General features: G+C 41.0%; 1 protein-coding gene across 3 annotated transcripts in view; it reads right to left on the bottom strand.

Annotated features, from left to right (window-relative positions):
* Positions 1-12,234, bottom strand: part of MRS2 (magnesium transporter MRS2) — a 35,385-nt gene extending 23,151 nt beyond the window's left edge. For all 3 annotated transcript variants that reach the window (XR_004812308.2, XM_025443166.3, XM_049105877.1), the window contains exons 1-4: positions 11,933-12,234; positions 9,938-10,011; positions 7,877-7,913; positions 6,464-6,576 (exon numbers count right to left, since the gene is read on the bottom strand). Coding sequence is in view for 2 of the 3 variants with exons in the window: in XM_025443166.3 (XP_025298951.3) it covers positions 6,464-6,576; positions 7,877-7,913; positions 9,938-10,011; positions 11,933-12,122 (414 nt within the window). In the remaining variant the exon portion in view is untranslated. The remainder of the gene's footprint in view (positions 1-6,463; positions 6,577-7,876; positions 7,914-9,937; positions 10,012-11,932) is intronic.
* Positions 12,235-25,187: the final 12,953 nt, after the last annotated feature.

Genomic DNA, 25,187 nt, shown 5'->3' with positions numbered 1-25,187 from the left:
CAGAAGACAAAGATGATGGTTACATATGGAAACCTCATGAAGCTATCAGATTTTTCAGCAGAAACTTTCCAAGACAAAGTGGTGGCATAATATATTCAAAATGCTGGATGGGAAAAACCTACAGCCCAAAATACTTTATCCAACAAGGCTATAATTCAGAAGAGTAAGTGAAAGTTTCCCAGAGAAACAAAACTATAGGAGTTCATGACAACTAAACTAGGCCTGCAAGAAATATTAAAGGGGAATCTTTGAGTGCAAAGGAAAGACCAAAAAGGACAATATGAAGTTCAGAAACACAAAAGCACTAAAAATGAGTATTTTTGTAAAAAAAAATAAACATCAGTCAAGAACTCACAAAATGCAAGGATGTAAAATAAGACATCATATACCTAAAACATGGCAAGGAGAAGAGTAAAGAATGGTTCCAAAATTAAATGAACATCAAGTTAATAAAGACAGCAATATGTAAATGTTAAAAATGAACGTAATGATGACTGCAAATCAAAACCAATTATAGATATGTAAAAAATAAAGGACTCCAAGTACATCACTAAAGAAACCCAGCAAACCATGAAAGACAAGAATCAGAAAAAATCTTGAGAAACAACCGTAAAACAAGTAATAAAGTGGCATACATACATTTCTACCAATAATTATTTTGAATGTAAGTGGACTAAACACCCCAATCAAAAGACACAGGATATCAGAGTGGCTAAAAAAAACAAGACCAATCTATATGCTTACAGGAGACTCATTTTATTTTATTTTTTTAAAAAGATTTATTTATTCATTCATGATAGACATAGAGAGAAAGAGAGAGGCAGAGACACAGGCAGAGGGAGAAGCAGGCTCCGGGACTTGCCGGGAGCCCGACGCGGGACTCGATCCCAGGACTCCAGGATCACACACTGGGCCAAAGGCAGGCGCCAAACCACTGAGCCACCCAGGGATCCCCCAGGAGACTCATTTTAGACCCAGACACCTGCAGATTAAAAGTGAAGGGATGGAAAAGTATTGTGCACATGGAAGTAAAAAGAAAGTCAGAGTAGCAATACTTTTATCGGAAAAAATAGATTTAAAAAAAATAGATTTTAAAACAAAGACTATAACATGAGACAAAGAAGAACACTATATAATCATAAAAAGGACAATCCAACAAGAAGATATAACAATTATAAACATGCACCCAATATGGGAGCACCCAAATACTTCCTTTATGCTTGTTACTATTGATTACATAATACAGTAGGGGACAACACCCCACTTATATCAATGGACAGATAATCCAAACAGAAAATCAACAAAGAAACAGTAAATCTAAATGACACATTGGACCAGATCGATCTAACAGATATATACAGAACATTCTATCCTAATACAACAAAATACACATTCAAGTGTACATGGAACATTCTCCAGAATAGATATTTTAGGCAACAAAACAAGCCTCAACAAATTAAAAAAGACTGAGGTTATACTATGCATCTTCATTGACCACAATGCTATGAAACTAGAAATCAACCACAAGAAAAAATCTGGAAAGAACATAAATTTATGAAGTTTAAATAATATGCTACTAAAACAATGAATGGATCAAACAGGAAATAAAAGAATAAAAAGATACACAGAAACAAAAGAAAATGAAAACACAATGGTTCAAAAACCTTTGGGATACAGCAAAAGTAGTCTGGAAGTATATAGCAGTACAGGCCTATCTCAAGGAGCAAACAAACAAACAAACAAACAAAAAACAAAAAAACCTCAAACCATCTAATCTTATACTTAAGGAAGCTAGAAAAAGAGTAACAAAGCTGAAAGCCAGCAGGAAAAAGGAAATAATAAAGATTAAAACAGAAATAAATGATACAGAAACTAAAGAAACAATAGATCAATGAAACCCAGAACTATTTTTGGGAGGGATGGAGGAGGGGAACAATAAAATGAACACCTAGCCACACTTATCAAGAAAAAAAGAACTCAAATAAATAAAATCACAAATGAGAGAGGAGAAATAATAACCAACACCACAAAAATACAAACTGTAAGAGTATTATAAAAAACTATCAACAAATTGGACAATCTTGAAGAAATGTGTAAGTTCCTAGAAACAATCTACCCAAAGTGAAACAGAAAATTTGAACAGATTGATTAGCAGCAACGAAATTAAATCAGTAATCAAAAACTCCAAATATTCAAAAATCTGAAATCCGATGGCTTCACAGGCAGATTCTACCATTTAAAGAAAAATTATTATCCATACCTCTCAAACTATTCCAAAAAACTCAACAAAAAAAATTCCAAATTCATTTCATGAGGCACTATCACTCTGACAAAACCAGATAGTTATCAAAGAAAGAACATAACCATAGCCCAGTATCTCTGATGAACACAGATTCAAAAATCCTCAACAAAATACTAGCAAACCAAATCCAAAAATACATTAGAAATACATTAAAGAATCATTTGCCACAATCAAGTGGGATTTACTCCTAGGATGTTAAGGGTGGTTCAATATTCACAAATCAGTCAATGTGATACATCACATCCATAAAAGAAAGGATAAAAAGCACATGATCTTTTTAATAGATGCAGAAAAAGCATTCAACAAAGTACATTCGTGATAAAAAACCCTCCACAAAGTAAGATTAGAGGGAACATACCTCAACATAAAAAGGCCATATATGAAAAACAGCAAACACCATACTCAAAAAACTAAGCATTTCCCCTAAGATCAGGAACAAGACAAGGATGTCTACTCCCACCACTTTTAATCAATACAGTAGTGGGAAGTACTGGCCGTAGCAATCAGACAACAAAAAGGAATACAAGCAGCCAAACTGGTAAGGAAGAAGTAAAATTTTCACTATTTGCAGATGACACGATACTAAATATAGAAAAAACCTTAAAGATTCCACCAAAAAACTACTAGAGTTGATACACAAATTCAACAGTCACACAATACAAAAATCAATGTATATTTCTATACACCAATGATTAAGCAGCAGCAAGAGAAAATAAGAAAACAATCCCATTAACAACTGCATCGAAAACCATACGATACCTAGGAATAAACCTACCCAAAGAAGTAAAACATCTGTACTCTGAAAACTATAGAACACCTATGAAAGAAACTGAAGACATGAAGAGAGACATTTCAAGCTCATGGGTTGGAAGAACAAATATTGTTAAAATGTCTATACTACTCAAAGGAATCTACAGATTTAATGCAATCCCTATCAAAATACCAACTGCATTTTTCACAGAACCAAAACAAATAATCCTAAAGTCTGTATGGAATCACAATCACAATTCCACAATCATGGAATGGTAGAATAGCCAAAGCAATCTAGAAAAAGAAAAGCAAAGCTGGGGGCATCACAATTCTGGACTTCAAGCTATATTACAAAGCTATAGTCATCAAGACAGTATGGTACTGGCACAAAAACAGACACACTGATCGATGGAAAGGAACAGAAAACCCAGAAATGGGCCCACAACCATATGGTCAACTAATCTTGACAAAGCAGGAAAGAACATCCAATGGAAAAAAGACGGTCTCTTCAACAAATGGTTTGGGACAACTGGATGGCCTCATCCAAAAGAATGAGACTGGACCACTTTCTTACACCATACACAGAAATAAAAGGGTTGGCATCCAAAATATATAAAGAACTGATATAACACCCCCAAAATAATCCAATTAAAAGTGGGGAGACGACATGAACAGACATTTCTCCAAAGAACAAATCCAGATGGCCAAAAGACACATGAAAAGATACTCCTTATCACTTATTATCAGAGAAATGTGAATTAAAATTGAGTTACCACCTCATATCTCACAGAATGGCTAAAATCAACAACAACAACAACAACAACAACAACACACACACACACACACACACACAGATGCTGGTGAGGATGTAGAGAAAAAGGAAGCCTTTTGCCCTGTTGGTGGGAATGCAAACCAGTGCAGCCACCGTGGAGAACAGTATGGAGATTCCTCAAAAATTTAAAAATAGAACCACTCTATTATCCAGTTATTGCACTACTGGATATTTACCCAAAGAATACCAAAATATTCATGTTTGGAATACCAAAACATGAAGGGATACATGTTCCCCTATGTTTATAGCAGCATTATTTACATAGTCAAGATATGAAGCTCAAATACTCATTGATGGATGAATAGATGAAGAAGATGTGGTATACAAGTACCATGGAATATTATTCAGCCACAAAAAAGAATGAAATCTTGCCATTTGCAAAGATATGGAGCTAGAGAGTATAATGCTAAGTGAAATAAGTCAGAGAAAGACAAATACCATATGATTTTACTTATAAATGAAATTTAAGAAAGAAAACAAAGGAGCAAAGTTAGAAAAAAAAAAAAGACAAAAAAGGAGACAAACCAAGAAACAGACTCTTAAGTATAGAGAACTGATAGTTACCAGAGGGGAGGTGGATGGAAGACAGGGGATATAGGTGATAGGGATTAAGGAGAGCACTCGTTATGATGAGTACTGCTGATTAAAATAAAAACTTTAAAGAAAATGCAGTCAGTATTCTGATAGGGATTGCATTAAATCTGTAGATTGCTTTGGGTGGTATAGACATTTTAACAATATTTTCCTCGTCCTTAAGCACAGAATATCTTTCCACTTCTTTGCATCATCTTTAATTTCTTTCTTCAGTGTTTTATAGTTTTCAGAGTACATGTCTTACACCTCCTTGGTTTTAAGTTTACTCCTAGGTATGTTACTTTTGACACAAATGTAAACGGACTGTTTCCTTAATTTCTCTTTCTGCTGCTTATTAGTATATAGAAACTCAACTGATTTCAGGGTACGTGGGTGACTCAGTGGGTTAGGCATCTGCCTTTGGCTCAGGTTGTGATCTCAGGTCCAGAGATCGAGCCTCATAATGGGTTCCTTGCTCAGACAGAAGTCTGCTTCTCCCTCTCTCTCTCTGCCCACCCACCCTCCCTTGCTCTCTCCCTCTCTCAAGTCAATAAAATCTTTAAAAAAAAGAAAGGAAGAGGGATCCCTGGGTGGCGCAGCGGTTTAGCGCCTGCCTTTGGCCCAGGGCGCGATCCTGGAGACCCAGGATTGAATCCCACGTCGGGCTCCCGGTGCATGGAGCCTGCTTCTCCATCTGCCTATGTCTCTGCCTCTCTCTCTCTCTCTCTCTCTGTGACTATCATAAATAAATAAAAATTAAAAAAAAAAAAAAAAGAAAGGAAGAAATGTAATTGATTTCTGTACATTGCACCCTGTGACTTAACTGAATTCATTTATCAGTTCTAGTAGCTTTTTGGCGGACAAAGAGATAACTTTTTTGAAGGGTGCTACCTACCAATAAAAGTGAAATATTTTCTGAAGACTGCTTCTATTTTTAGTTACTTAAAAATTCTAGTTAAATGGAAACCTGCCATCAAAGACTTTTTAAAGAAAGGTCTGAGGTGCCTGGGTGGCTTAGTTGGTTAAGCATCTGCCTGCCTTCAGCTCAGGTCATCATCTCAGAATCCTGGGATGGAGCCCTGCATCAGGCTCCCTGCTTCTCCCTCTGCCTCTTCTCTCCGCCACCATGCTTGCACTCTATCAAATAAATAAAATCTTAAAAAAAAAAAAAAAACAACCCAAGAAAGTAGGTTTAATGTCTACCATAGAGCCCATACCATTGAGAACCATGTCACATCTATTTCTGAATCCTAGACTTTAGCTCACCAAAATTATGTATATTCAAATTTATTCCAAATCACTAAGTCAAGTCAAATTTAGTGTACTCTCAGTAAGCAGAGGAAGATGCAATTTATTTTAGGAAGCTTTCTGTTGGGATCCCTGGGTGGCGCAGCGGTTTGGCGCCTGCCTTTGGCCCAGGGCGCGATCCTGGAGACCCGGGATCGAATCCCACATCGGGCTCCCGGTACATGGAGCCTGCTTCTCCCTCTGCCTGTGTCTCTGCCTCTCTCTCTCTCACTGTGTGCCTATCATAAATAAATAAATAAATAAATAAATTAATTAATTAATTAAAAAAAAAAAAGGAAGCTTTCTGTTAAAAATTTAAGATTACAAACTTTAAGGGATATTCATGGTCTATTTGGAGAACCAGAATATGTTTTTGGTAGCTAAGGTTATACTATAATGAAATGTAACTATATACAACTGAAAATGTCTATTATAAACCAAGATTCTTTCTCTTATTTCAGAAACGAGAGACTAAATTCAAGCAGCAAGAATACAGACTGCAATCATAACTTTTCCAACATAAAACATCTGCTGAACATATGTACAGAATCCTGGAAGAGGAGTTATACTCACAATGATACGTTACACTATAAAGTAACCTGTGTTACACAGACCCATTTCATTATAAAACTGCTTTTAATTATGTATTTATCAAGATGACTAGCAAGTAACTTCTGTAAGATGCCAGTAAGAAATGTAGATGACATAAAACCCTTTACCTCCATTCTCATGATAATTCTATTGTTTCTAGTTGTGATGCTCATCACATGCTGAAACCTCAAATCTCTGGCTTGAAGACCTAATTCTTGATATAGGTCAGTTTTCTTCTTTTCTATAAAAGAAACATTTTTAACAAAAAGAGTGGGCCAACCTAATAAATGAAAGAGTTCATATTTTTCTACCAGAGCACTCCTCCCACCAACATCGACATTTTCTACTACCAGAAACAAGTCAAAATAAGTCTTTTTATTAGCCATTTTTACCTCAAACACACAGGCTGATTTTGGTCAAACTCTAATAGTTCTTTCTTCATTTTATCCATACTTCATAAAATTTCTTTGTATTCAGAAGTCCCTTGGGACTAGCATAAAACCACAGCCTCAAAAAAAAAAAACAAAAAAAACAAAACAAAAACAAACAAACAAAAAAAACCACAGCCTCACCTGACTTAATATATCTATGTCAAGCTCTAGAGATGGGTTATTATTTTAAAATACAAACTATACAGAACTACATTTCCTAGGTTTTCTGCTTTCAGGATTTTAAATCTGAACAGATAACATAAATTTTCTTGGTTCTTGGACTAATAATACAAAATGAATAATTAAAGTCAGTTTTCTCACTAAATTCTCCCACCTGAAAACTAAACTTATTATCTAAGAGAAAATATAATGAAGCAGCTCAAGAAATGGTTATAGTGGCATCTGTACTTGTAGTGTCAAATCACACCTGTGACAGAGCACTAAATAGAATAGTCACCTGAAGGAGGTAACAGGCAAAAAAAAAAAACCACCCAAAATATCCCATCAGGATCTCAGGCAATAGCAAGTATAGGATCATGGGGCTAGAAGCACAGGGGAGATCCTTATGAAGCCTACATCTGGGGTCAGACAGTAAAGAGAGGCTTAGTTTCATTTTAAACAGTAACTGTCCATAAGAATGATCATCAGCAGATCGCCATCCAGTGCTCTGACCCTGTCTTCTGTCCCCACCCCATCCCCCCCACCACAATATCAGTAGTACTATGTAAGTCAGCCTTAAATGTGGAACAAGAGAGGCATATGTGGACTAGGGCGTGGAAAGGGAGACTAAAGAAAAACAAAATGTGCTCCAGCTGCATACCAGTCTCTGCTCTCAAAATATTCCTTTTACATCCGTTAGAAAGTCTCTAAAACCAATTCTGGGAGAACATGCACAGTCCAGGTATCACCAGTTCCAATTAGGACCGATGGACAAATGCTGAAAATAGATCTGTTTCAATACACCCCTCCACACAAAGAATATTCTACTCAAAACACTACAATTTATTGATTTCCAGCAGCTTCACTCATTTACTGGCGGGGGGGGGGGGGGGGGTTGGGGGGGGAGTGATAAGGGAGGAGGGAAGTGATAAGAAAATGAAAGATACTTACCAAAAGAAGTAACATTTCCCTCTTTGTCAAATTTTGTCTAAAGAGAGATAATAAAAACAAAATATTATTTTCTCCCAAATGAGTATGCTCTTTATAGATAGTATTATACTACACGGTATTATGCTATCTCCCAAAAATAGATATGCATAGATAAACCAAAACTGTTTTTTAAGGTAAAATTCAGTTATGAGTTAAGGGTTGAAAGAATCCCTTTTTCCTCTGCTAGGACAGATGGGACCTTTAACTTTGTTTTGGTTCCCCTGGAAATCTGATAAGGGAGTATCAGTGCCATTGCTTATGGTAAAAATGCCCAATGCCTGGTCAATTGCATAGGATCAGGAAGACTATGGACGAATTATAGGTAACCTGGCAGGAAGCCACTCCCCTGCTTTTCCTTGCATGGGGTGGCTCTTGTAACTGGCCGTGTTTCTTGCATGGGGATTTTTTTGAAGATTATTTATTTATTCATGAAAGACACACAGGCAAATACAGACTAGCTTTCCTCAAATTTCTTTCACAAATACACCTTCTTCAGAAAATTTGAAATAAAGCAAAATAAAACTAATCATGTGAACTAAGAAATTTCAGAGAAAACCATGCAAATATTTTACATGTCCTTCCAGACTTTTCCTAACCATTAATGTCACACTTTTTTGCAGTCTCTCTTCCATTTTCACTTAATATTTTTGCATTTCAATATTTATCTTCACCATTTTTTCTTTACTGAGATATTTTCTGATAAAAAACATACAAACTTATTTTCTTAAATGTTTATCTTGTAAAGTAACATCATCTAGAGTGAGCTGATTAGGAAGCTCTCAAACAGTATCAACTACTTTTCTTGAGTATTTTGGGTGCTCAATGATTTTACCTGCAAAGAATCTTCTTTCAATATTTAATATCTGACTTTAATCTTCATCAAACTGGCCAAATGTTTAAAAACACTGAATAACATGATAACTTTGACATATAATTCTGGAGATTATCTTGTTAGTATAGTTTGTAAAGAAAAGTTCTTATGTTAATAAGCCTAAATAATGATGATGGCTAACATACTGAATACTTACATGCGTGGGCATTTTATACAGCTGTGAGTTAATTCAAACCAAAAACAATTCTATAAGGTAGGTACTATTCGCAGTTTATAAATGAGAAACTAAGGCATAAAGATGTTATCATGCCTGGTCCAAGTCCACCGGTTAATAGTAAGAGGCAGAGCTGAGATCTGAATTTAGGAATGATAATTCAAAACAAGCACATTACTTTTTTTAACACAACTTTTCGAAAAAAATAAAGCCCTACAAAAAAGTTACAAGAATATCCAATTCCCATGTAACTTTCACCTCGAGTAATCTTTTGCTAACATTTTGCCCTAATGGCCTAATTTTTCTCTTTCTAGATATGTGGGTGTAATACACATTATTTTGTTCATTTTTCCCTTGAATCAGTTCAGAGAAAATTACAGAGATCATGAACCTTCAGAGCATACACTCTTAAATATACACTTTGCTCCCTTCAAAATGTTTCTGTATATATTATGTGGCACAGCACAGGTTCAAGCCACTGTGTAATAGTCCTCAAGGACTTCTAAACAGATTCACAAATCTTGAGTAGGAAGTGAATGATGATTTGAACAACCAGTTCCAGGATTAAAAGGAGACGTCCAGTGGGGCACATGGGTGGCTCAGTGGTTTACTGTCTGCCTTCCACTCAGGTAGTGATCCCCTGGTCTTGGGATCGAGTCCTGCATTGGGCTCCCGATGGGGAATCTGCTTCTCCCTTTACCTTTGTCTCTCATAAATAAATAAATAAAATCTTAAAAAAAAAAAAAAAAAAAAGGGAGACTTCCACAGTCAATAGCAAAGTTTTAAGGGTGCTGTTAAGTAAATCTAGCTGGCACTCAGGTCACTAAGCAAAACACAAAGACGAGATGACTTACAAGTATAGTGATTCACTGTGAAACAAAAATAAGTATTATCTTGGCCGACTAGTCCAACCCAGTTAACTTAGTAAGTACAGAAGTACATTCTCTAAGTTATCAAATATACCTCACATACTCACCACAGTAAACACTGGGGCTACACTGGCTAAAGTAGCTTGAGAGACATCAGAAGTTCTAAACCGATGCATTTCACCTGAGGAATAAATTAGAGAATTTTCTGTGATAATACAATAGGTACTGACATATGGTTATGATATAACTCTCATACTATGTGGTCTTTAGATTCTTACTTTTTAAAGAATTTTTCCTGGAGGAAAATGAAGAAACACTCTTACTTGCTAAAGTTAACACCTGTAGGGGATTATGTTAGATTTGGTAGGGAATGATTTTTGAAAGTAATGGCTCAGGTGAGGAACTAGAGTAATTTATGGATTCCAACCACCTCTGTTCTGATTATTACTGCTACCTCAAAATCAAATCTACAAATGAGTTAACAGCATTCTGAAATTAAAAAAAAAAATGCCCATCATTTTTGCATAATTCAAAAAGGCTCTTTACAAAAATTATATTGGTAGATTTATTTTAGAAAACATAGATCCTGGATACCAGTTTCAGCATTCCAATCCTGGGGTCCCAGGATTCAGTCCCATATCGGGCTCCCTGCTTCTCTCTCTGCCTCTCTCTCTCTGTGTCTCTCATGAATAAATAAATCTAAAAAAAAAAAAAAAAAAAAAGACTGAGTTGAACTGAGCTCTGGAGTGTAACCTTGTAAATTTAATGACAAAGGACACCATTTAAAATACTAAACATAAAAGGAATGGGCAGAAGGTGTAAAAATATTCCCATTTTATGCTCCCAAAGTAATCAGGCTGACTGTAGAACGTGCAGATACATTCTCATTTCTGATCTTACTTTTTCCCCATTATAGACATTTAGTGACTCATGTAATTTGAGTCTGAGGTCTCAAGTAATTACTCATGTAATTTGAGTCTTAGCATCTGAGGTTTGTTTCCCTTTTATAAAAGACAAACTATCAGGGTCAGACAAACAAGAGGTAAAAGAGCTATAAAGCAGCATTTGCCAATCAGCCACAAAGTAGATAAAATGTTTCTACTGAGATCCTGAATCTCAAGGTCTTTCCCAAAACAGCAGATGGGCTGAAACGGGCGCCACCACTTATTTGGTGAAAATATAACCCCGATTCCTCCTCCTCCCCTCTACCCTGACCCCTGTGGCTTTGACACCGCAGTGGACGGCAGAGCTTTCTCAGGAGCAACTCTCGCTAGCGCCTCCTTTACAGGAGCGTCCCCATCCCTTCTGTGAACAACTGGGGAAGTGCACCAATGTCCTTAAGGGAAGAGGACTAAGAGAATACGTCGAGAAGGGAGGGAGGAACTCTCGTTTAAAACAACACCCTTCGAAAAAAAAAAAAAAAACAAAAAACAAAAAAAAAAAAACAACACCCTTCGGGGATCCCTGGGTGGCGCAGCGGTTTGGCTCCTGCCTTTGGCCCAGGGCATGATCCTGGAGACCCGGGATCGAATCCCACGTCGGGCTCCCGGTGCATGGAGCCTGCTTCTCCCTCTGCCTGTGTCTCTGCCTCTCTCTCTCTCTCTCTGTGACTATCATAAATAAATTAAAAAAAACACCCTTCGGGGATCCCTGGGTGGCGCAGCGGTTTGGCGCCCGCCTTCGGCCCAGGGCGCGATCCTGGAGACCCGGGATCGAATCCCAAGTCGGGCTCCCTGCATGGAGCCTGCTTCTCCTCCTCCTGTCTCTGCCTCTCTCTCTATCCTAAGTAAGTAAATAAATAAATCTTAAAAAAAATAAAATAAATAAAACAAAACCCTTCCCACTAGAGCACTCCGGCGGGGTAGGTGCGACGGGGGCGGTGGAGGCCCCGAGGTCACGGCGCACCTGCGGGTCCGCCTAGCGGGGATGGGCCCGGGCACGCGCGAGGGGCTGGGGGCCCAGGGTCAGGGGTCAGGGGTCAGGGCTCCGCTCGGCCGGCGGACCTCCGCGGCCAGGACTCCCGGGTCGGGCGGTCGGGTCAGGGCCTGGGTCGCCGCAAGCCTGGCGCGGGCCGGGCCGGGCCGGGCCGGGGCGCGCAGTACCTGCCACGCGGGGCCGCTGGGGCTCGCAGAGCGGCGCAGCCCGGGTCCCCCCGAGGAGCGGGGCCGCGGGGCCGCAGGCGGACCCGGGACGCGCCCCGGGGGTCAGGCCCAGGGCCGGAGCACACAGCGTGCGGCGAGGCAGCCCCGCGGCGCTGGGCAGGAGCCGGCTGAGGCTCCGCAGGCATTCCATGGCGCTGGAGCGAGGAGAGGGCAGCGACACCCCAACCCTTCATACCGGTCGGTGGCGGGTCAGCCGGCACCGACGCGGCCCAGCGCCGGCGCTTAGGGCCCGAGCGCTGTGTACTGAGCATGCGCGGGACGCGCCTGCGCCTCCGCTCCCGCGCATGCTCGGAAGGTGGCCCTGGGCGCGCGCCTGGCGTCCCGTAGCCAATCGGAGTTCGCGTCTCGTACCTGGACGGTGCGGAGGGCGGCGGGGGCGGGGCGGGGGCGGGGCCGGGGCGGGGCCGGGGGCGGGGCCGGGGGCGGGGCCGGGGCGGGGCCGGGGCGGGGCCGGGGCGGGGCGCGCTCTCCTGCGCAGCGCGAGCTGCCCAACCTGGACCCCACCCTGGCGCGGAGGCTGGCGCCCTTGGAGAGGTCAGCTCCACCTGAAGGTCACTGACTAGGAATCTGAAGAGTTGTGGAGGCGTGCCCGGCCTGTGTATAACGCATCGCAGTTTCTGGAGCATTTTCGTGCATTTGGTAAAATGCACAATTTGGAAGTGAGGAAGTTCTGCCCATTTCTTACTCAATTTGTCTTTGAATTTACTGTAGTACAAATAAATAACCGTCCTAATGGAAAGATGTACCAAGCCTTTGCGAGTGAAGACATACTCTGATTTAATCAACTGTAAGGTAGTGTCAGTGTCAAGGAACCATTATTGTACCACCGGGAAAGAAAAAATGCTGACCTAATTGTTTCAAGACTCATCCCAATTTTAGTCTTTAAAATACGAAAAAAAAAAGGTGGGTTTTAATAGTGATTAAATATAGTAGTATGCGTATTTTATCTATTTTTATTTTTTAAAAAGATTTTATTTATTTATTTATTCATGAGAGACAGGCAGAGACACAGGCAGAGGGAGAAGCAGGCTCGGGCGGAGAGCAGGATGCAGGACTCTATCCCAGGCCCCGGGGATCACACCCTGAGTCAAAGGCGGAGGCTCAACCACTGAGCCACTCAGGTGCCCCCAATATGTATATTTTTAAAGAGTGAGTTGATAGACTTGTCCCTTCCATGATAATAATGCAAGACAGTTAAGAGTTTCAAAGATTCCCATTCAATCACTATCAGTATGTATAAACACAGAGCTAAGGAAACACAACAGAGAGTTGTTTTTGTTTTTGTTTAAGGGTATTGGGAATGAAGCTGAATTAGGAATCCAGTAGACAAAAGGCTTCATAGAAGAGAGGATGTTTTGACTTAAGCATTGAAAGCAAAGGAGAACATCAAGCATTAAAATCTGATTAAGAACATACCTGGTAGATTTTTCTAAGGCCTTCAGTGATGAAACATACCTTCCAAAAACATGCCTTCAGAGAGCTTTCTTTGAGACAATATATGGTAACTCTTTTTTGAAAACTTGACCCCGGCTCAATGAGACAGCTCTGCTGAAGATATCCTTGCAAACGCTTAGGAAAGCTCTGGGACATGGCCAGACACATTGCCTTGCAATGCATGTCAAGGATTTGGAATTTAATATAGGATGGGTGGAAGCCATGGGGGGAACTTCAATGAACAGAAAGGTAATGATATGATGTATGTTTAAATGGATCATTCTGGTTGCGTGGGGAAGAGATTACAGAGGTAGTGATGATGGTGTGTGCCGAGGTAGGTGATGGAAAAGGGGAAACAGGGTGAGCTTGGTGCTATATATTGAAGACTGAGTTGACAAGATTTACAAATGGGATGTAAGAGGCATAGAAATTGCCTCCAAAATATTTTGCCTAAACAACTGGGACAATCATAGTGCCATCTGCTGAGAGAGAATTTTAGAAAGGAAGAAGTTTAGCTGGAGATCAGGTTATGGCATGGCATTTGTTTCTGAGCATGTTAAATTTGAAAGCTCTACTAAACAGATATCTAAGCAGAGATATCAAGTGAGCAGTCTGAAGTTTGGGAGAGATGTTGGTGGGACATTTATACCGGGGACTGTACAGATATTTAAAGCCATAAGAACTGGGTAAGATCTCTTAGGAAGTGAGATAGCAAAAAGTTCCAGGGAATCCTTGGGTGGCTTAGAGGTTTAGTGCCCGCCTTCAGGCCAGGGTGTGATCCTGGAAACCCAGGATGGAGTCCCGCGTTGGGCTTCCTGCATGGAGCCTGCTTCTTCCTCTGCCTGTGTCTCTGCCTCTCTCTCTCTCTCTCTCTCTCTCTCTGTCTCTCATGGATAAATAAATAAAATCTTAAAAAAAAAAAAGTTCCTATGATTGAGTTCTAGACCCTCTAGTATTTAATGGCTAAGAGAAGAGAGAGATCCAGCAGAAGAATATGAAAAGGGGTGGCCAGGAAGAAAGAGTAAAATCCGAGGGAGGAATCCTTGAAGCAAAGTGAAGAAAATGTTTTATTTTTAATTTTTTTATTTTTTTTAAATTTTTTTTTAATTATTTATTTATGATAGGCACACAGTGAGAGAGAGAGGCAGAGACACAGGCAGAGGGAGAAGCAGGCTCCATGCACCGGGAGCCCGACGTGGGATTCGATCCTGGGTCTCCAGGATCGCGCCCTGGGCCAAAGGCAGGCGCTAAACCGCTGCGCCACCCAGGGATCCCAGAAAATGTTTTAGGAATGAGGAAGTCCTCAATTATATCAAATGTTACTGACAGGTAAGATGAGAAATGAGAATTGCCTATGTTGGAAGTGACACTTTGGAGTTTCCTGGTGATCTTGATAGGGGCAGTTCCCATAGAGTGGTAGGGAATGGGATCTGGATTGTCATCTTCCTATTCAGCCCAAGCCATGATAGGTTCTCAGAAGATTTCTGCACCCGTATAACAATTTAGCCTTCAAGTTCTTTAATCTCTTTCCTTAGCTCTTGAGTTCCAAAGCATGTCAGTTACCTTAACCCAGCCTCACACTCCAGACTGTGTTCTCACCCAGAACGGTTTCATGTCAGAAATGTTATACCAATGATATACTCTCTGACCTTAATCTCCTGGAGGCTTTTATACCCACAGCAATTACACAATTATATTCTCCCATCAGACCCTTGCCAGCTCTTCTCCCTTCTCTCTCTAGCCCAGATTATGTAACTCATCATGTGAAACTGCTCTGACTAGTACTTGGAACACATGGCATTCATGGGGTGTATCATAGAAGCCACTTTATTTTTGTCCCTCCAAACCTGCTGAGTGAGACTAGTCCTTCTCTGGCCTCTTGAAAACTTGGTTAGGTTCCATGACTCTTCTGGTCTCTCAGTCCTATATGTTCACTCCAGTATCAATTCAGTAATTGAAAATGTCCACTCCATATACTGATTTCAATTCAATAATTTGCAGCGTCAGACCCTGTATACTAACATGAAAAGACTTGATTCCTCTCTCCTTGTTGGGCCTGGAGGCAAACAAGAATGTTTGATGTGGATGGGGATCACAGACAGCTCCCCCAATCCCTACCCACTCCCTTTCTTATTCTGTGGCTCCATTTCAGACTTTGCTGGGGGCAGTGAAGCCAAGTAAGAATGAATGAAACATTTTTACCTAAAGATGGCATCATGCTCTCTATAGTTGGGGCAGATTGTAAAACTGACCTCTTTGTGGGCTGGTCTATGAGTTCTCTGGAAGACTATCCCCCAGGCCTATCTGGTTGCCATTCTTTTGATATGAACAGTGACCCTCCCAGTCATTTACAGAATCTTCCTCTTCTTGCCTCAAATTACCAGGTTTGTTTCTTCCCCACGTGGTGCTTTTTGGGGCAGGATCCTTTAAGAAACAACCCAGACTGATTTTCCCATTGTCACCTCTGCACCATTAGAGGGAATGCAGCTACTTCCCTTGCATAGAGGTGCTATCCTCTGCTTGGATAGGAGCTTGTGACCTTTTCAAGCCCTTGGAGGTATCTTAAGGAGTTCCTCTCACTAGGCTTGAAGTGAGTGGCAAGCACCTCCCTTACCCCTTTCTCTGGAAGCATTTCTAAATCTTCCACACAGCTTCTGCCTGAGTCTTCAGTCTTCTAATCCTTTTATGTCTTCCACCCGGATGATAAGTCCAAGAGTTTTGTAATGGCTTCTCAGAATATTCTCTATGGAATTTGCATCTGGTACCAGACTCTGGTGTTGGGACCCCCTCTTGGCACCTATATTCCTCAGCAACCTTGATTCTTTGCACTTCTTGTATTTGTTAATGAAGTCGTTTATTTCACACATACTTGCTGAGCATGACTATTTCAGGTTCTAGGGATAGAGGAGTGAGTGAAACAAAGCACCTGGCCCCCTCAGAACCTCAGAATTTGACCCTATTTTTTAAAAAAGATTTTATTTATTCATGAGACACAGAGAGAGAAGCAGAGACATAGGCAGAGGGAGAGCCCAATGTGGGACCTGATCCTAGGACCCCGGGATCACGACCCGAGCCAAAGACAGATGCTTAGCCACTGAGCCACCCAGGTGCCCCAGAATGTGACTCTATTTGAAAGCAGAGACTTTGCAGGTTTAACTAGCTAAGGGCCTCAAGATGAAATCATCCTGGATTTAGGATGTGTCCTAAATTTAATGACCAGTGTCTTTATCAGAGAAAAGAGAAGGACACTTGAACACTCAGACCCATGTGAAGGTGGGGGCAGAGATTGGAGTGATGCAGCCTCAAGCCAAGGATACCAGAAGCCACCAGAAGCCAAAAGAAGCAAGGATAGATTCTCCCCTAGAGCCTTCAGGGGGAGCATGGTCTTGCTGATACCATAATTTTGGTCTTTGAGCATAGAGCTGTGAAAAAATAATGTTCTGTTGTCTTAAGCCACCTGGTTTGTGGTACTTTGTTTTGGCAGCCTAGGAAATTCTTACATTGCTCTCCTGTAGCTTAAATACTGGTTGATTTGGGCCCATAAAATTCATGGCTTTGGCTCTGCCCTTAGTACCACTTGATAATAATTTTACTGCCTTCTCTCATTTCCCTAATACCTCTAAAATTTTACTGTTACCCTCAAACCTCTTATTTCAGCCAAGTTCCATCTCCAGGTGGAGTACTCTGTGATCATTTAAAGTACAAAATAATTTCCCTGACGGGAAACAGACCAAAAGACATTATAGTTTTATATTTTCTTCCAATTTAATTTGCTGTTAAGTTCAGACTTTTGTGGCTCTTTAATATTTGGCTTCAGAATTCAAATCAAAGCCTTCTCCCAAAGTATTTTGGACCTTTAAGAGAAGTAAATTCCTTTGGAGCCTCAGATGTGTTTATTAGAGTATGTGTGCTTGTTCCTCTTCACCCCTTCCACAAATGTGTCCAAGGCTCAGGTAATACAAAATAAAGAGAAGTGGTACTTAGTTTAAAGGAGTTTACAGGTCGGAGACAGACATGAAAAATATGCTAATACAGATAGTTGTTTGATTTCGCTTGTGAGAAAACCGTCAATGACTAGTGCAGGATCTCAGAGGACTTATAAGGGTGAACCAACATGGGAGGTTAGGGACAGCCTTTATCAGGAAGTGACATTTTAGTTGTGACTGGGATGTATAAGCATTAGCAACATGCCAAGGAGGGACAAAGAAAAATTTCCAACAAGGTAAAAAAAGGGTGGGAAGAGCAAGCAGTGTTAATTGATCATTGGAAGAACTGCCAGAGGTGGCTGAGTCTGGAGCATGGCATTCGAGTGGGTCTAGGTGAGGCCAGAGTGGCAGGCGTGAACTAGATCATACTGGGCTTTAGATGAGTTAAGGAGTTTTGATTTCATTATTTGAGAAATGGGGAAACTATCAAAAGGTTTTAAACTAGGGGAAGGATTCCATTTTCATATGTATGTATGTTTGTATGTATTTAGTAGACTCCATGACCAGCATTAAGCCCAATGTGGGGCTTGATCCACAACCCTGAGATCAAGACCTGAGCCAGAATCAAGAGTCAGACACTTAATCAAATGAGCCACTGAGGCGCCCCTCCATTTTCATTTATTTTTATTATTTTATTTTTTAATGATTTTATTTATTTATTCATGAGAGAGAGAAAGAGAGAGAGAGAGAGGCAGAGACATAGAGAGAGAATCAGGCTCCTCACAAGAAGCTCAATGTGGGACTCAGTCCCAGGACCCCAGGATCACGCCCTGAGCCTAAGGCAGATGCTCAACTGCTGAGCCACCCAGGTGTCCCCATTTTCATTTTTAAATGACTGCTCCGGACTATCTTTGGAGACAGGACTGTATGGGGCAGGGGAAGAGTGGAAGCAGAAAGATCACTGACAGTTTTATGCAGGCATCTGTACAAAACTTGATGGGGCACTGTGTGAGGGCAGGGGAAGAGGTTATGGAGAGAGAAGACTGGAGAGATATATGGAAGTAGGGTGGGTAGGATTCCATGACTGGTAAGAAGAAGGCACACTAGTTTGAGAGGGCCACCATGACAAAATCCCACAGACTGGGTGCGTTAAGAAACAGAAATTTGTTTTCTCACAGTGCTGGAGTCTAGAAGCCCAGGATCAAGATGCTTAGCAGGTTTGGTTTCTCCTGAGGCCTCTGTCCTTGACTTGTAGATGGTACCTTCCTCCTGGGCCCTCACATGAACTTTTTCTGTGCATGGACAATGCTGGGGTTTCTCTGTGTCTTGTAAGGACACCTGTTTGATTGGATCAGGACCCACCCTTCTGACCTCATTTTTATTTAATTACCTCATTTTTATTTAACTGTATTTGGCCTGTCTCCAAATACAGTTACATTTTCAGGTACTGGGGGTCAGGGCTTCAACATATGAACATGGGGACACAAGTCATTCAATAATAGAAAGTAAAGATAAAATCGTGATTCTGGGAGAAGCAAGATGGTGAATGATGGTGCACTGGACTGAGTCAGGGAAAGTTGGAGGAAGAAGAGTTTAGGGGAAAGATTGGAAATTCTATTTTGGACCTGGGACCTGCTTGAGTTTGAGGTTGCTGGGTACATATCCAGATGTGTTGCTCTGCAACAGGGAAGAAAGTCTAGATTAGGCAGGTACGTGTGGGAGTTTGGGCATGGAGACCATAAGTGGGGCTGTGAGTGTGCAGGAGGTTGCCTGGGGAGGGGGTGAGAGAGGGAGGAAGGGTCTGGATCACGTCTCCAAGACACACCAACCAACTCTAGAGGATCATGGAGGAGCTCACCAGGAGATTGAGAGGGGTGGAGCCTTGGTCTGTTCTAGTATGTACTGGCCCAAGTGGTAGGAATCCTAAATAAATAGTGGCATCACCCCCGAGAGCATACTACTTTTGACTATGGGGGAGGGTAGTGGAGGTAAGGGGACTAGAAGTTACCATGACTTGAGTTTTCATTGAATTCTAAGAAAACAACCCACATGCGTCCTTAGAAAAAACAAAGGCAGATCCTCAGGGGTGGTGTGGGAGAAGGATTCTCTGAGATAGGTTTGGAAGTCTGGCCTGCTGTCCCTCCACTTTTCCCTTAGGGCTTTAATACTTCGCCTACTATCATTCTGAAGCTGAGGAGGGCCTACTCCTTTTTTCTTTTCTTTTCTTTTCTTTTCTTTCCTTTTTTCTTTTTTCTTTTCTTTTTTCTTTTCTTTCTCTTTTCTTTTCTTTCTCTTTTCTTTTCTTTTCTTTTCTTCTTTTCTTTTCAAAGATTTTATTTATTTATTCATGAGAGACACAGAGGCAGAGACAGGTAGAGGGAGGAGCAGGCTCCTCACAGGGAGCCTGGGATCACGGTCTGAGCTAAAGGCAGATACTCAACCACTGAGCCACCCAGGCATCCCGGGGCTATTCCTTTTCAAAGTTCTGGCTTCAGCCAGAGCACTTATTGTATTCCTCAAGCAGGTACTAAGCACTGCAAGTAGTAAACTGGAGGGAGAGGTTGGTGCAACATTGTATCATGGGTTTATCTTTCTATACTTACTCATCTAACTGCTAGGCTTCCTGGGGCAGTGGTTTGCAACTTTTTATTTAACCACAAAGGATGCTTTGTGTTATCCCCCCATCCCCACCCCCAGATATCTAGAAATTCCTAAAATATTACATCAGATGAAATGAACTTGTATATAAGTGTCTGCACGTGGAGTTTTTTGACTTAGAGAGTCTGATACATTTTCTTGTACATAAATGGTCAATTATGATTATATTATTTCTAAAAATGTTGAAGATAGCTTTTAGATTCTCCTCAAGATTCAAGCATCCCAGGCTGGGGATCCTGGTCTGAGAAGAATTGCCTTTCCTTGGTTGCCAGAGGGGTGACTGCGTTGCCATAGATCTTTCTCTCTCCTCTCTCTTGCCCTCAATGCACCTGTTGCTACCAGGCACGTTTTTCTAATGAAAACATTTTGCATCCACTTGGAGTTAATTAATTAATTAATTAATTAATTATTTTCACTTGGAGTTAAACAACCTTGCCCTTCTGGTATCTCTCCAAGGGGCAAGGCTATCTAAATCGACATCTCATGGAGGATATCAACCAAAACACCAAATACACTTTCTATTTTGAAAAAGAATGGATGAGCATTGTTAAGCACATCACATTAGAATATATACTCCATAAGAATGTGGACATGGGAATGTCAGACATGGGACTAAGTTCAAAAGAATCATCCTTTCTGAGTTCTGACTTTATTGCTGGAAATTTAGCAAAATGTATTTGATTTGCTGTTGCGTGCTCTGCAGCAACACGATCAGGGTCCTGAGGGTAAGGGGATGGGGAAATAAAAGAAAAGTAAAGAGATGGGGACAGGAGGAACACAGTGGATGATGTCCAAGCAATGTCAGTTTTATTCAAGGTTCTACAACATTGTATAGCATAAGCAAAACAAAGATAAGGAAGTGTCCATTCTTAGCATATTTGTGAATCCCTCCAAGCTTTCCCTTTATCATCAGCATGCAAGACAGACCCACAGGCGCCAGAAGATTTAGGGTCCTGGTCAATAGATAAGCTTGTTGCTCCAGGTGCTCCAGGTGCATATACCTCGAAGGAACATTATATATGGTTATCAGACCAGCAAGGACAGCACAGACCCTTATTTAAGTTTATGACCAGGCCAGAATAAACTGTATCTGTTGTGTTATGTATCTGTATCTATTGTGTTATGTGGGCGATCATGTAAAACCATTGCTCAAGCCCTTTCTCAAGCGTCAACCAACTATTTACCCTTTAGGCTCCCGAGCCTTTTGAGTGAATGAGGAATGCAAGTCCGGGCTTGGTTTGGTTTAGTTATTCCAGCTAGTCCGTGGCTGCCCACAGTTTGCACTGAATAAATAATATGTACAAGCTGAAAGTTTATATATTGCATATTAATGAAAAGTATTAGAGAATGTTCTTATATTACAGTTTTTCAACCTCAACTCTATTGACATATTGGACCAGATAATTCATTGTTAGAGGGAAGGGCTGTCCTGTGCATCATAGAATGTTCAGCAGCATCCTGACCTCTACCCACTAGATCCCAGCGGCATCCCTTCCCTGAGTTGTGACAACCAAATATATCTCCAGACATTGCCACTCTTTCCTGGGGAGCAGAATCACTTGACTGAGAACCACTGTACTTTACAATAAAGAGAAGGTTCTGCAAACCCCAAGATCATTTTTTTTCCTTTTAGAAGATCTATCCCTTTATATGTTGGCAGACAGAATGTCTGGATAGCTCAGTGGTTGATTGTATGCCTTCAGCTCAGGGTGTGACCTAGGGTCCCTGGACGGAGTCCTGCATCAGAGTCCCTGTGGGGAGCCTGCTTCTCCCTCTGCCTCTCTGTGTCTCTCATGAATAAATAGATAAAAGCTTAAAAAATAAAAAAATGTTGACAGATGTTTTCTTCATACATAGTTGACATTAAAAAGTCCAAATCTAATGTTACCAGACTCCAGCCCTGAATTAGATTTTATTTTATTTTTTTATTTTTTATTATTTTTGTTTTATAACAAACATGTTATATATAAACATGTATCCTGATTTATTTGCATCCATTATTCCAAACCACAAGCCCAGCTTTTGAAATCACGATCTTCTTTACACACAGCAACCTGCCGTGGTAAGTAGGCTTCTCTGGGGTCTGGCTCTGTTGTAATCCACCTGGGGTTTGCAGGAGCTTCCTTTCTTTAGCTAGTTTTCCCTGAAAACTTCCCAGGACTTTGGCCACAGGAGGGAGCACCATTCCTATGCTTGCTTAATTATTTATTGATTATTTTAAAATGTACTTTCAGAGAGAGTTAAGTGATGCAGGGAGTTCCTAACCTAAGACTCAGAAGCACGGTTATTATATTAGTCAGGATTTTGCAGAGAAACAACCAATAGAAGAAAGGGAGATTTATTATGAGGAATTGGCCTGCTCGATTATAATGGCTGAGAAGTCCCATGATCTGCCCATCTGCCTTCTGCAAACTACAGACCCAGGACAGCCAGTAGTGTGATTCAGTCTTGAGTCTGAGGCCTGAGAACCAGGGGAAGCAGTGGTATAAGTGCCAGTCTGAGAGCAGGAGAAGATGAAAGCTGACATCCCAGGTCAAGCAGTGAAGCAGAGAGAAATAAATGGTGAATTCCTCTGCTTCTCCCCCTCCCCTCTAATCAGGCTCCCAAACAGATTAAATGATGCTTATCCATGCTGGAGGCAACAGTTTACTGTGTCAATTCACACAGTTTACTGTGTCAATTCAAATGCTAATTTAATCTGGAATCACCCTCACAGACACCCAGAAACAATGTTCCATCTGGGCACTCTGTGTCTCTGTCAAGTTGGCACATAACATTAACCGTTACAACTGGATTATACTTCAGGACTCTTTTTGTTTTTTCTAAAGATTTTATTTATTTATTCATAGAGACAGAGAGAGAGAGAGAGAGAGAGACACAGGCAGAGGGAGAAGCAGGCATCATACAGAGAGCCCGACGCGGGACTCGACCCAGGGTCTCCAGGGTCTCCAGGGTCTCCAGGGTCTCCAGGAACACGCCCTGGGCTGCAGGCGGCGCTAAACCGCTGTGCTACCGGGGCTGCCCTACTTCAGGACTCTTAACTACATCTCCAGTTTTATAAATCTAAGCTCATGCCCTCTTGCCATTGCATTTTTTTTGTTTTCAGTTAGAATTTTCGAAATCAGTACTGGAAGGATTGTACAGGAAAGATTGCTGCACCACACAACTGTTTGAAAGAATTTTTCAGATTAAAGTGTGTGTTAAGGGCAGCCCTGATGGCTCAGTGGTTTAGTGCCGCCTTCAGCCCAGGACATGATCCTGGAGACCCAGGATCGAGTCCCATGTCGGGCTCCCTGCATGGAGCCTGCTTCTCCCTCTGCCTCTGTCTCTGCTTCTCTCTCTCTGTGTCTCTCATGAATAAAAAATAATAATAATAAAAATAAAGTGTGTGTTAAGACTAACATCTGGTGCACATGGTATGTGCACACATCTAGTAATTAATGCAACCCCCACCTTTATATATGATCTGCAGGTAATTTGACAAGGTGTTAAATTTAAGGCAGTGTTTTCTTTTCCTTTTTTTTAAATTCTATTTATTTATTTATTTGACAGAGAGAGTGCACAAGCAGAGGGAGCAGCAGAGGGAGAAGGAGGAGCAGGCTACCTGTTGAGTAGGAGCCTGATGCCAATGTGGGGCTCCATCCCAGAACCCCGGGATCATGACCTGAGCCGAAGGAAGATGCTTAACTGACTTAGCCACCCAGGTACCCCTTTTCTTTCTTTTTATAAATATTTAGCCTCTCACGTCAAAAGTTTAATGTTAGCTTGTGAACAGTAGGCCTAATAACTGTACGCTTCTATGCTTTAAATAAAAAATAAATGTACATGCCTTTCATACTGTAATACACTCAAATTGGCTCTAAGTAACAGCCAAGACCATGATACAGCAAAACTGATGAAATATTACTTTCAAGTATTTCAGATTGGGAGAGACAAAATTAAATAGACTGCTGACATGCATGACGTGTATTCTATTTATTAAATTTTGCCATTCTAGTGTTCTAAATGCCCAGCTTGTCATATGGGAAGCCATGTTAAGAGATGATAGGAAAATGTGAGAAGAATGGTGTTTCACTTTTCTGGGAGGATTGGAAATGGTTTAGGCCTTCCCCAGTTTACCAGACATGGGGAGCGAAGTTTCTAAACTGATAGCAATTCATCCATACATTTCTAATATAGCCCTAAATATAGCCTAAGGAAAAGTCTCATATGATCCAAATTATAATCCAGGATGGCATCTTTTAAGCTTATGAGAAAGTGCAGGGAGTGGGTCCCAGATTCAGCTGATGGGTAGGTAGGTAGTTAGATGCTACTTTTGTTCCAACCTTTCCTTTTTTTTTTTTTTTTTTTTAAGATTTTATTTATTTTCTCATGAGAGACAGAAAGAGAGAGGCAGAGACACAAACAGGCTCCATGCAGGGAGCCAGAGGTGGGACTCAATCCTGGGTCTCCCGGACCATGCCCTGGACTGAAGGTGGCGCTAAACCGCTGAGCCACCCGGGCTGCCCTGTTCCAACCCTTCTTATTGGGAATGTGTCTAACTCTATTATTCTTTTCTGCGACAGTCAGACTTAAAAATATTTCAAATAAATGATGACATAATGCTTTCTTATGGGTTTTTCTTTTTTCTTTTTCTTCCCTTTTTTTTGAGAGAGAGAGAGGGAGAGAGTGCACAGGCAGGTGGAGAGGCAGAGGGAGGGGAGAGGGATAGGAGAAGGGGAAGGGGCAGAGGGTTCTCTCTGAGTAGGGAGGACCTTAGGGGGCTTGATGGGCTGGGAGCCTGACAGGGTGCTGGATCCCAGGCCCCCAGAATCATGGCCTGAACCAAAGGCAGATGCTTAACCAACTGAGCTACCCAGGTACCCCTCTTTCTTATAGGTTTTTAAAAGTTTTATACTTGTTAAAAGCTGTTTTTCAGATTTTATTTAGACATAGATTTCTGTTGTATAACATTCTCATACATAAGTAAGAAAATGTAAGCAAAATGTTGGTGAAGACATTCCTAAAACTTTGTTGCTTCAATGCTAAATCATGGTGCAATCTTAAGAAAATGCATTTAAAAAGTCAATTAAGCTTAAGATATGTGGTGCTGACCGTACACATATCAGCTTAAGTGGCAGCAATGTACACAGTATGGCCAGATTCCTCCTTGCTCACACAATAAATACACCACTTGG

The sequence above is a fragment of the Canis lupus genome, chromosome 35 (genome assembly GCF_003254725.2).
Source record: "Canis lupus dingo isolate Sandy chromosome 35, ASM325472v2, whole genome shotgun sequence".
NCBI lineage: Eukaryota > Metazoa > Chordata > Mammalia > Carnivora > Canidae > Canis > Canis lupus.
Note: the sequence above shows the minus strand (reverse complement) of the source record. Positions and strands in the feature narration are given on the sequence as shown.